The sequence below is a fragment of the Astatotilapia calliptera genome, chromosome 19 (genome assembly GCF_964374335.1).
Source record: "Astatotilapia calliptera chromosome 19, fAstCal68.1, whole genome shotgun sequence".
Lineage (NCBI taxonomy): Eukaryota > Metazoa > Chordata > Actinopteri > Cichliformes > Cichlidae > Astatotilapia > Astatotilapia calliptera.
Window position 1 is genome coordinate 25,472,393 of NC_137440.1, and position 12,745 is coordinate 25,485,137.

Sequence of the window (12,745 nt, forward strand, 5' to 3'; positions counted from 1 at the left end):
CTCAAAGTGAGCAAAATAAAGACAATACTTAGATCTGTATGTTACAGCCTGATTAGAGTGGTATTAAATCCTTCCTCCTAATTTTTAAACGAGCAAAGGGCAAACAAAAAAAAGCTTAAATGTCCTCCTCGTCTACACCCCAGCGTAAGGCTTTGATCAGCATAACCTGCCATATGTCAGAGTATGTTTACTGCACTCCTATTATATGCAGAGGTTGTTAACTTTTACAACCTCTTTTGAATGATGGGGGAAGTGCACACGTCTTCACAAAAAACTGTTGAGGAAATCTCCTTTTTTTTTTCTTCATTGCTGACTTTCTGCCGTGTCTGCCAGATCCAAGTGAATTAGATGTGGATGCAGACGTGCTCATAAATCTTACAAACACTGAGGTAACGTGTTTCAGACTTGCTTACCAGGTGTAATTTGTCAAGAATGGGTAACTCTATTCTACACAGAGCGTGCGCCCTTCCACCTCAGTGGCGTGCTACAGCCGATAGGGCTCAATGTTCAGTGTGGCATCACTACATCAGGCCACGGAAGAGATGTCATCGAGACCAAGACAAGACAGTCCAGGCTTTTCTTCTGTATTTTCAGCTGTGATAAGTCGTTGTTGGGTTTTTTTGTTTGTTTGTTTGTTTGGGGTGTTTTTTTGTATTTTAACGATTCGGGTTTGCAGATAATATTTCCTTGAGTAGCATTTTGCAGATTTCTGTATGTTAAAATGTGGTATTGCAACACGTGCAAGACAGTCTATGATAACTTCCTGCGCTGCTGCCCTCCAAAGGACTGCAAATACCAAGATTCAAATAAAAAGCTGATAATATGCGTAACTGTGTGTGAATTGTCAAGTATTTTTTGCAGAATGAGCCAATCAGGGAGTCAGTCAGGAGGTAAATCATCCCTATTATCTTCACAAAACACTAACTGTAGGGAAAACATCTTCAGGGCTTAGGGATGCTGCAGTGACAGTAAGGTCTTATCACTGACTTTAACTGCATGCTAATTAAGGGAAACTTTCAGCCAACAATGCTGCTCTAATCTTAAGTAGATTCCCTTCAAGGAGTCTGATCTGTAAGCACAACACAGCTGAGGGAGCAGAGAAGACTGTCACTCTGATAAACAAGGAATTACCTCGACATATCTGCACGCTGCTACCTGATGGTGACGATTTACTGTATGTGTGATGATGTCAGAAAAAAATGCAGAGAAATTACTTTCTCTTTTACTTTCTTTGCAGAGAAATGACCATAAGGTAAAATGATGAGGTTTTAGCTTGAATCACAGATCAGATTTGCCAAGTTTACCTTTCTTCTTCTCCTCCTCCTTCTTCTTTTTCCGCTGCTTCCTTTGTGGATTGCTACAGCAGATCATCTGCCTCCATCTCACCTTATCCCTAGCATACTCCTTTGTCACACAAACCCTCTAATAAACGCAGCTACAGGAGGCGGGGGGACAGTTTACTCCCAGTGACGAAGCCGAACCCTGGATAAATAGGGAGGGTTGCATTAGTAAGAGCATATGGCGTAAAATCCTCCCCAATTCAAACATGTTCATAAGAATGAAGTTTGTCATGTTAACACCTAATATTTGTGATATTGTGAACAAATCAGAAATATAGAGGTTATCCCTTGTTGGAGATGGGTGTAATCTGGGATACAACAAAATAATGGAGTAAGTAAAAACTGTGCTCTTTGGCTTTGCAAGTACTGTTAGGCTGCTACTTTCCTGTAGTGTTTATCCAACAAACATAACCTTTAACCTGTATCTTACATCTCTGCACCTGTGTTTTTTGTACTTTGAGAAAGGTTGAAATGGCAATACACATACACAATTCACCGTCCAGTTTGTGTTTTGGAAAGTTCAATGTCAGTATTACTAGCTGATAATTCAGTAACTGTCTGGATTGCTTTGTTCAGATGTGATTAATGCCTGAAGTGTCCTAGGCACACAACACAGCTGCAGGACCATGGTTCAGCTGATGCTAAACTCTGACAGGTGGAGGAAGTTTCACAAGGTTTAGGCATAATAAAAAATGCTTTACTTGTTTAATCAAGGGGGGGGGGGGGACTTCTTCATTAGTTGTAGACGTAGATGAAACTAAGAGAAAAAGAAGCTGAATGAGAAAAATGCTTTTTGGGGGCTTTAAAAGCAAAGATTGTAATTTTTCATTTTCTTCTTCCTTTAATTTGTGAAACTTTTCTTAGATGTTCAAATTTAATTGAATTCCTCTCTCAATATCTGTGAGAGTAGTATTAGTTTTTAATACGCTTTATTGGAATAATACCTTTAAGGACTATAAAATTAAACAGCACAAGGCTGTTTATGCAGCGTAGTGTTGTAATAGATGAATCACAGTTTGAAGAAATTCGCTGCAGATGGGTGAAAGTTTCTTTGCAGGTGGCCCTTGCAGGGATATCTGAAGTGTGCATGATAATGGAGCTGAGTTACCTCCGCCGCCTCCACACCCCCACCGCTACTCTCTCTGTGGCTCTCTGCTCAACACACTCCCACACGCTACCTCCCGCTCCCTTTATACTCAAGTCTGAATCTTTTCTCCTCGCTCGTCCTCTCTGTCACATCGGCTCTGGACTGTCACAGAAACGGCTTGTGATCCAAACCCTTCTCCTGTTCTCTTCACTTACATAAATGCCACATACTGTTGGAACCCTGAACCATATTTTTAGACTGGCATAGACAGGGCCGATAATGATGCCAGCCATCAACAGTCCTATTATGTAACATGGACAGGGAGAGGCGGTTGCACATGCGTGACACTTTTTTTTCCCCAAAACCACACTATATTTTTCTATATCTGGCAGGTTTGTTTGAGGACAGGTACAAGCCTTCACATGCACAGTAAACACTGAGCTGTGTGTTTGTGTACTGCGTCCACACTGCAGTGCTAAAAGCGATCTTTCAGCAACCCACCACATACTATGTTGTCTGGCAACTCTGCAGCAAAGCCCAACATGGATGTTACTTTAGTGTTCAGCCACCTGTGAATGTTTTTTTTTTATGCCAGATCAGTTAAAAACCAAGAGTTTGCTTCATAAAAACTTTCAAAAGGCAAGACGATCTGTCAAATATACAATGCACATACATTTTAAAGGATTTAGGGATCCAGGAAGGTCTGTGAAGAAGGCCTGTGGGCTTTTCCTAAGGCATGAAAGATGTGACATACGTAGCTGTCTGGGTTTTATCAATTAAAGGGTACTTTCAGGACCATGGACAGCATCAAATTGGTGTTGCTTCCTCTACTGGGCATTCTGTACTTTTTCTGTACCTTCAAAAAGTTCTTGGAAGTGAAATACCTGGGGATGGAATCAGATCAACTTTCACATTCTCTCTGTTGTTTTGTCAGAGAGTAAAAGAGAAAAGGCAGGAAATCACTGACAGAAACGTTTCAGGGTCCTGTTCAGTATCACAGCAATAGAGGCTCTTTCTGTATTGAAAAGGTAGTTACATTTACCATTTAAAGAATTATTTAAAGCATTGATGAAGCAGGCAAATGCTGATGAAATACACAGGAGATAAGCAAAATATGAAGCAAAACTGAAATGTTTAAGAATCTGTCAGTATTCCACTGTTATCTGCAGTTCACTGAAAGCTGGATGAATTAAGTACCAGTTCAATGAATAGAACTATTTGGGAAAATAAAACTTGAATAAAAGTCTACATGATCAAGGACCTTCAAGACTTTATTTCTCCACAGCTATGTGGAGAAATGTGTAGTAACACATTTGGAGTAACCAAAGGCTGATTTGATTTTGTCAACCTATAAATAATAACTTCAGCATTTATAATTACATGTATAAATATTACATTAAGATTACAAGACAGTATAAAACATGCCCATGACTTTGCTCAGGACCAAGTACCCGATCTGTGCAACAAAACGCCACACATAACTCTGTATGAAATAGAATCATAGCAAGAAAAGGTAAATGGACTGACACTTGTGTACCTGTGCTTTTCTCTCAACTGGAGCATTCCAGTTGGAGTGCTTTTAGCTAACATTCTAACACTTTTGCCCTAATGAATGCATCAGGGGCAACTTTAGGTGTCCAAGGATACTTCAGCATGCAGACTGGAGCAGCTCGGGATCAAACCTCTGACTTTCCGATTAGTAGGGGTGGGTGTGGCTCAGTGGTTCGGTTCCCCATCTGCTCATACACATGCATACCTCAAATTGCTCCAAACTGCTCTTCAGCAAGTTATGAATGTGTGAGAATGTTAGTTGGTTTATACCATTTTTATCATTCATAGCTTAGCATGTTAGCATAGCATATCACTAAAATGTCTTGATGCGTGTTCAAAAATCCAGGTACGTCCTGGACTACAGGTAAATCACTGTAGTCTTTATGCCCAGCTGGGAAGAAGCCCCAGGATATATCCAAAACCCACTGGAGAGATTATATTTCTTATCCGGCCTGGTCTGGGAACACCTCACCCAGCAGGAAGTGGAAAGTCTAGCTGACGAGAAATTTGTCTGGAATATCTTGATTAGTTTGCTGTCACTGCAACATGACCTTGGATAAGTGGAAGAGGATGGATGCTGTAGTCTTTCCACGAAAGATGTCTGCAGTTAAGTTATTAGCAGTCCATAAAAGATTGCAAAGATTTTTTTAAAGAATTTACCTCCTAATTCCCACCATTATGGCCTTGATTTTTACCCTTGACTGTTTACAGCATGCTAGAACAGTGAGGCAGTGGTGAGGTGTGTGGTATGAGTTACAGATAGGCTCAAGGTGGGCATACGGTTACATTAGGGATCATCTCTGAGCTCAGGGATGAATTTCCATGGAAATTTCCACGCAGATGAAATTGCGAATCTGTATCTGAATCTGAGAGTAATGAGCAGGTGGAAGAGAACCTGGAGAGGTGGAGGCATGCTCTGGAGAGAAGAAGAATGAAAGTCAGTAGGAGCAAGACAGAATACATGTGTGAATAATAGAAAGAAAGGTGTAACAGTGGAGCTGCAAGTGTCACGGCTCAACGGCACGAGGGAACAGGGATGGACACAGGCGCAGAAACCAACCCGGAAGCGAGGTGACAGAAAACAAATGATTTATTTCCGCCCACAGGAAAACAAATGTGAAACACAAAGCGACGCCACCACACTAGTGGCGCGTAGGATTAGTCTGTGAAAATGAGGGCGACCTAGACACCTCTAGGAGACGGCTGGACAGCGGGGACAGCGGGGAGGTAGAAACAGGACTAGGTAGGGGCCGGGGCATTGGTTTCAGATGGAGGGGACAGGTGGAGCGGAAAACCCGGAAGCGGTCGAGGCGTGGGGAGGCAGGCAGGTGAGCAGTGGGTCGGCAGGCCACGTTGTGTGAGCAGCTGGCGGCCCAGGTCCAGGAGGACGGGAGCGAGGGGAACAAGATCTCCACTCCGGGTGCTATCGCTGAGGACAAGAAAAGACAGGTCAGTCATCACACGGCGTTAAGACAAGGTTTTAGGATGCTCCACTGAACTAACATGGGAATAGGAGATACTCAGGCGATGAGTGGTTGAGAGCGCAGGTCTGATATACCGCTGGCACGATTGCTCACAGGTGGTCAGCCAGGGAGGGGCAACCGGACTCCGCCTAAAGGAGGAGGAGCCGCTGTCTGAGACCTGCAGGTGCCCAACCAGACCATGACAGCAAGGAGTAGATGTAGTGAAGTTAGATGAGTTTAAATACTTGGGATCAACCATATAAAGCAACAGTCAGTGCACAAGAGAGGTGAGGAAAAGAGAGGCAAAGTAGAGCAGGTGGAGACAAGTGTCAGGGGTGATTTGTGACAGAAGGATAGTAGCAAGAGTGAAAGGGAAGATTTATAAGATGCTGATGCTATGATGTATTCTTTGGAGATGGTGTCACTAACAAAACGACAGGAGGTCGAGTTGAAGATGCTAAGATCTTCACTGGGAGTGACCAGAATGGACAAGATTAGAAACGAGTACATCAGAGTGAAGTCTGGCTGAGATGAATAAATAGTGGATACAAAGGAAGTTGACACAGAGAATGCTCATGGATGTAGTGAAGGAGGACATGTAGAGGGTTGGTGTGACAGAAAAGTACGATAGGGTAAGATGAAGGCAGACGACCCACTGTGGGGAGTCCTAAAAGGAACAGTGGAAACGAAGAAGAAGACTGTTTTCAGCATACTTTCAAATGCACAAAGACATGCAATGGGACCATTAAAAACAAGAGTGGGTGTTTAGGGTGACACATTCTTTCCACAAAATAGGCAATCTTTTGTAGAATGTAGAAATTTGGAAAAGACAGAGGGAAAAAAGCACTAAACAAAGGATACACTTTTAAAACCCATGCTCTAGGGGGGAAAGGTTAGCACTAGCCTGGGAGCAAAAGAGTGAGTAAAAGGAGGGAACTGTAATATAAACATGAACAAGAGGCACATTTAAAAGGGAATTAACAGCAATAAATACAAGATCCAATAAACAGAATGTAGGTCAAGCAGAAGTTAATCAAACAAACCTGAAATGAACAGAGGTTTCAGCGTGACACTTCAGGATGCTGACAAACAAACCAAGTTTAATGCAGGGATTGATTGCCGTGTGTTTCTCTCCAAATGAAGCTTCTTACCGAGCAGGTAATTAGGAAGTGAGCAGATGCTAGTATTGAGCGCTCCGAGCGCCTGAGAGAGAGGCAGTAATTGTTTTCTGTTGATTACATGGCCTTTTGACAGAAAAATGGGTCACTGCAGCAGTGACCACTGGCTTGCCTGAGAAGACCTTCCAGGACACTGTTATAACAGTTAATAGTGGGGAAGTGAGAGGATCTCCAAAGCTGATTTCACGTCCACATGTAAAACACGTGGCTGTATAAAGTGCCAACATGCTTTGCTTTTAACATGAAGTAGCATTTATGCAACTTATATACTTTTTCATATTTATTAAAGTCATGGTTTTTGCTGTTATTTGCTCTCATATGACCAATAGTTTGGTATTTATAATAATCTGACAGGTTACTTGTGTCACTGTTACACTCACATACTTTCACTTTAAACTATAGAGTTCTTTTTTTGTCCTTTCCTTTCTTTTTTGTCTATTTCCTTGTGTCTGCTTCAGTATTTCAGTGGTAAAATTTTGCTTTTTTGTTTAAAATAGTGTGAAATGCATTGTTTTTCTTAAATAACTATACTATTACTAAAGGTATAATTTTGTGAAATCCCATAGAAGGAGCTCTAAGCTTTTCTTTTTGTTCTTTTTAAAAATAAAAAATGCATTTAGCTCATGAAGAGTAACAACTTGTCCTGTGCATGGATCGGCATGGAAGACACCCTAATTTGCTTTTGTTGAATACTAGCTCCATCTGCTGGTTACAGTTTCACCACTTCTAGATATCAGCAGGCAGTCCTCCCTTACAGCGACCTGTCAGACTCTTATGTTAAGGAGAATTCGTTAACTTTAAAGGTTTGCAGGCTTGTCGCCGCTTCATCTCTGTGACGTACTTTTACCGCTATCACAAAAGCAAACGCTTTAATTTATGCTTGGTAATGTAGCAGATTAAGAGCTCAAAGATAAATACAGACGCTCCTTGTTCTTTTACTGCACTTCAACTCCTCTTGGTTGCACTAACTGTTGCCCTGACAACCTTATGTCACCCTGTGAAAGTTACAATATCCCTCTGTCTCAGCTCCGCTCATCTGCTCAGCTGATTACGTCTACAGTATGTGACCCTGAACGGCCCTTTTATCTGACTGTGAACCAATTTGGCTTCCTTTCCCTGTAGAAAATCTGTAATCTATCCATGACTTCAGAGGCATTATATGGCCTTGGATTCATTTCCTGCAGACTTACTCTAATCTAGGGAACTACTACATCCCTAACCTTAACCTTAAGGCATGCCGTCACCTTTAAATTTAAGGATTTATGTTATAGCGACTTGTTTATGTTCATGAAAGGAAGCCATGTGCCCAGAATGTAACAATGTAAACAAAATGAGGTCCCCACAACATGAGTAAGACCTGCTCACCACACACACACACACACACATTTTCTTGTCTATCTTTGTGAGAACATTCAGCAGTGTGATATATTTTCTAGCCCCTTAACCAAGTCCTAGGCATCCAACTAAGAAGTGCGTTTGGTTCACTTGTTTAGGCTATACTTTAAACCTATTAAATTTACTTCTAAAACAGTAAAAGCATAACAGTGCCTCAGTATTTTGCTTATGTTGGAAATGTTGGCATAAGATCCCATATACACATGTGGATTTTTCTGTCACTGAAGGAAGTCTGGATCTGATTATTGTGAGGCAAAATCTGAAGTTATATAAAAAAGAGGATTTTTTTTTTTTATATCGTGATGATGAATCAATTTATATGACGTGGTCTTGCCAAAGACGGGTGTGGTCTTTTGTGAGGCTGTAGGGAAATATTTATATAATCATATTTTTTTCTATTAAAGAAAAGGGTCTGATTCAATGTGGTCCCCATTAAGACATCATTTAGGCTATGAAAAAATAAGAAGGAATAAATTGCTTTACAATGTTGTGGTGTGTAGATCCTGTTGACCCTGTCCTATTAATGCTTGTCTACTGAGGAAAGAGGTCCAGGCAGTTTTACTGGAATGCCTATCAGCGGGCAGCTGGCTTGTTAAATACTCTCCAGAGATTTGGTTTTGGGGTTGTTGTTTTTTTACAAACATATGGCAGTTTTTTTCCTTTTTTACTCAAACACAACAACAATGCTTTTATTTGTTGTCCTCCAAATGGAGCAGCTGAGTCATAATAATTAACATTTTTCACATATGATGTTCTGTTGTTGGGAGGGAACAAAGGACGTTTGTTTCCACAGCACTGCAAAAACAACTCACATGTCTGCTGATTCAGAGTTTGCATAGGATATGATGTACAAAGCTAAACTAAATCCAAGGTCAGCGTTTCATAAATGCTTTTCCCAGTCTTTTAAACTTCATCCATACTGGAGAAATATTCTTGAATCTGGAAGAAGTAAGAAAAACCACAGTTATGTAGCGAGCTGGGCCGTGGCTTCTATTTTGTGGCAGATCCTCCCCCTCGTCTGGAAGCTGTTGAATTTTTCTCCAGATGTGGCGGCCCGATCTCTTTAATGATACACCAGAGTGCAGTGCAGGCGGAGAGTTAACAGAAGTAGAGGTTGAAAATAACATAAACGAGACTGCTCGAGAAGCAGGGCTGGAAAGTAAGCTTGTTGTTTAAGTTTTATGTTTGACTACTGTCGAAAAACAAGACTTATTTTCATTTAAGGAGATTTAATTTACATTTGGGAGAGAGAGGCAACATCTGCAGTATACATGCAATTTATTGCACAATCGGGAAGATGTCTCAGTTTTCCAGCTTAGCTCTGAATCTCCATTTTTTTCCCCTAAAAGGCAATCTCTGAGATTATCCAATCTTTGGACAGCATCACTGAAATGGAGAGAGTCAGTAGTAGGAGGTTTTCATACTACTGTAAATGTGATCAGGATGCCACACAGGCTCTTCTGTCATGATGAGATGTAGCTAACTGCAGCTGAGAGTGTATGGAAGAAGAGCTATTTTTATATTTCAGTATCATTTTACTTTTAAAAGTTTGCAGGTTAAGTAAGATTTGCCGACATGCTGCGTGTGTTCTCTAATAATCAGTGACCAAGACAGGAATTTCCTCAATGAGACATTTGAGACCTGCAGGCCGACTTGCTTTTTTTCTACTCTCACATTGCCAATTTCCTAAACGACAGGTGTCTTTGACTTGGTCAGCCTCCAGAGAGAACAGGTTGCACAGCTGTCTGGCACACACTTGCATGTGCACACACACACACACACAAGTAAGAAAAGAGAGAGAGAAAATGAGGCATTTAATGAAAGATGGCAAACAAGTTTTTTTTCTTTGCTTTGGTGCACTCTGGGTTTTTGTTGGACAGCTTTGGCACTGAGGTGCTCCTGTCATGTCTTTTGTATGCGCAAGTGGACCAAACAAAAGCTTATTGAGGAATCTCTGGGAAGCCTGAGCTGTTGGAAAGGAATGCCCTCTCTCATGGTCCAGCACTTTAATCTTAATCATTCACTGGAGGAGGGGGGCTCCTGCATCAGGGTGACAGGAATTCACTCACTGTTGGCCCCAATAAAATCTATTAGGTGAAGAAGGGAAATAGGCTGGTCATGTTTCTGATACAGACAAATTGGACTAATTCTTCCTGTTAGCCTTTCAAAATGACTCCCTATCATTAAAGGGAACACGTGAATATTTACGTATATTTCCCTTTTTTGGGGATTGGTTGCTTAAATCCATGAGAATACACAGGCAGATGTTATTTTTTTTAGCAGTAGACACAATGGAGGATGTGTGTTTCCCCCTATAAGAAGGCGGAGTTTTCTCCCTGGGGTCCTGAGCCAAACTTGGTTATGTAAGGGATACACAGTTTCTCATCTTGATTTGGAGTTACTCGAAAGTTTACTGCCGTTTATTTTAACAACCTGTCTGTAGAAACATTTTAAAGAAAAGCTTCGTTTTTTGCCAAAGAACTGCCTTCCTATCGTAAAACTAATTGAAGACTGACCTTAACCACTGCCAAGGACCACGCTTTTGTTGGTTAATATTCAACTGCAAAAGCGCTTGCCGTGCCTCAGGAGCAATTTGGAAATGAGACTACACTAGCAGCCCAGACACACGGACATGGGCTCGGGTACAAGCCGAGGAAAAAGAGTCGCACCTGCTTGTGTCAGCGAGGTAAACGTGACCAAAACGGGGACCGATGTCGCTTCACCTCAAAAGGACAGCCGTCTGTTCAAGCCTCTTAAAATTCACTCAGTTTTGCGCAATGTGCGTAACCGCGCGCAACCTGACTGCCACAGCGAAGGGCAGGATTCGGACTTTTCTGGGAATGAGGAGGATATTGATGGAGAACTGGACACAGTTATGGCAGATTACACAGAAAGAGAGAGCGCTTCGGTAAAGAAGACCCCTCCGAAGAAGACGTTCATCAGATCCAAAACATACGGACTGTGTCATTTCAGCCAGGAGGACGCTGAAGACGACTTCAGCTCTGCTCCGAGGCTCCGAGCGTCAGGAAGAGACCAAGAGCCACGTGTCGCACACAGTGTGTCAAGAGATGTAAACAAGAAGGGCAACTCTGCCTTCGCACACGTTAAAAAGCACACATCTGGGTGTACCACCGAGCACAATGTAAGGACTTTTAAATTTCTACTTTTAAGTACTTTTGCCAGATTGTAATCCAGTTTATGAGAACAAAAGTATGCTTTTAAAGTAACAATAACCGCGAGTTATTATTGAATGAAACACATAATATCCATCCTTCCCTCTCTGCTTTATGTCAGTCCTCCTCACAGGGCTGTTTGACAACAGAGGCTTTGTCGGAAGACGTCCCCACATCAGAACAACAACCGTAAGTAGGCAACTTAAATAAATTATTCATTCCTGACCTCAGTGGAGGAAAAATGCGCAGAGCCAGATCAAATTCACCTTAAAGGAATCGAAATACCAAATCCATTATTCTCAGAGCGTATCAGATACGCCAGATGTTTGCAAGCAGGGGAGAAACAGACAAGTGTCTATTGTTGAAGAATGCCAAAAAGAAAAACATTCATATTTCCAACTTTATTCCAACTTTCTCACAGCGCCATTTTTGTTTTGTTAGTTTTGTTTTGTTTGGGCCTCTACACTCTGAGCGTTGGGTTAAACTGTTTAAATATGTGTCACATTTGTCACATTTTCTGTTTGTAATCTTCACCTTCCTGATGTGGGTCTCTACATTTCCCAGGACGTTTGATAGCTGCCATGGCTCTTCTCTCACCACGCCAGTCATCCTGTACGATGGATCAGAAGAGGAGCTGATGGATACCATTGAAAGAGAGTTTAGTTGACCCTCCGAGCTAAGAAAGCTCTTTTAGCAAGCTCTCATGACAGGAAACCGTTTGTATTCAAAGAAAGGGAACCAGGGTTTATTCTGACAAATTTCCTGCTTGCTGGAAAGGCTGCACAATCTATATTTATGCAGGGTTGCCAGGAAAAAAATAATGAACACAGTCTGTGTTGAACTTAAAACAGCATCACTCCCAGTCTGTGCATTTAGCCAAGTCTTATTTAACAAGATGCAGCAGTAATTGCAGAGTTAAAACACCAGCTTGAATATGTGCCAGGAAGTTCTCCTCACACTCACAAGGGTTGGGTTTCTGAAGCAGGTAGGGTGTTACTGTCCAGCTCGACTCCTACTGAGCACTCATTTGCTACCTATTACTAACATGGTTTAACATGTCTGTTTAATGAGACAACACAGACCCTTTCTGCCAGTTCTGTAAATGTCAGCAGGAGAGGTACATGCTTGTGATCTTTTAGCAGTAAAGATGGACTTGTTTCCACCAGCGGTTTTGTGTGAGCATAAAGTGTTCAGGGCTTTAGTTTCTCATGTAGCAAACCCTGCCAAGGTATGAGCAGAGAATGTTTACCTAACATTTCCTTCCTGACCGCAGCTCCTGCACTTTCTCCACCCTGCGAGAATGTGGCTACAGAGAGACTTTTAGTTGGGCAAAGTCTGTTTCTGCTGACACAATTCAGCCATTGAAACACTTCAAAATAAAAGCCTGCTGCCACTTAGTGGCAGAATGCAGAAGTTGTGTGCATGAATACAAACGTGAAATTTTATCAAACTTTTTAGAGGAAATTTCCAATATGAAAATTTGGAAGCAGAGTTAAAAAAAATTTGTGTGTGTTTGAAATAAAAAAGCAGAAAATGTCGAGTTGTTGGTCATGTGACT

General features: G+C 41.6%; 1 protein-coding gene and 1 long non-coding RNA gene across 2 annotated transcripts; one reads left to right on the forward strand and one right to left on the reverse strand.

Annotated features, from left to right (window-relative positions):
- Positions 1 to 5,050: 5,050 nt before the first annotated feature.
- LOC145422562 (uncharacterized) lies at positions 5,051 to 5,623 on the reverse strand. Its single transcript, XR_013903874.1, has 2 exons — positions 5,482 to 5,623; positions 5,051 to 5,407 (listed from the first exon to the last, which is right to left on the reverse strand). It is a non-coding gene; the product is annotated as an uncharacterized LOC145422562 (long non-coding RNA).
- Positions 5,624 to 10,360: 4,737 nt separating this feature from the next.
- On the forward strand, positions 10,361 to 12,727 carry LOC113012188 (uncharacterized). Its single transcript, XM_026152237.2, has 3 exons — positions 10,361 to 11,156; positions 11,309 to 11,376; positions 11,752 to 12,727. Exons 1-3 carry the CDS (start codon positions 10,647 to 10,649, stop codon positions 11,852 to 11,854), a joined length of 681 nt encoding a protein of 226 aa, XP_026008022.1. The 5' UTR covers positions 10,361 to 10,646; the 3' UTR covers positions 11,855 to 12,727.
- The last annotated feature ends 18 nt before the right edge of the window (positions 12,728 to 12,745 follow it).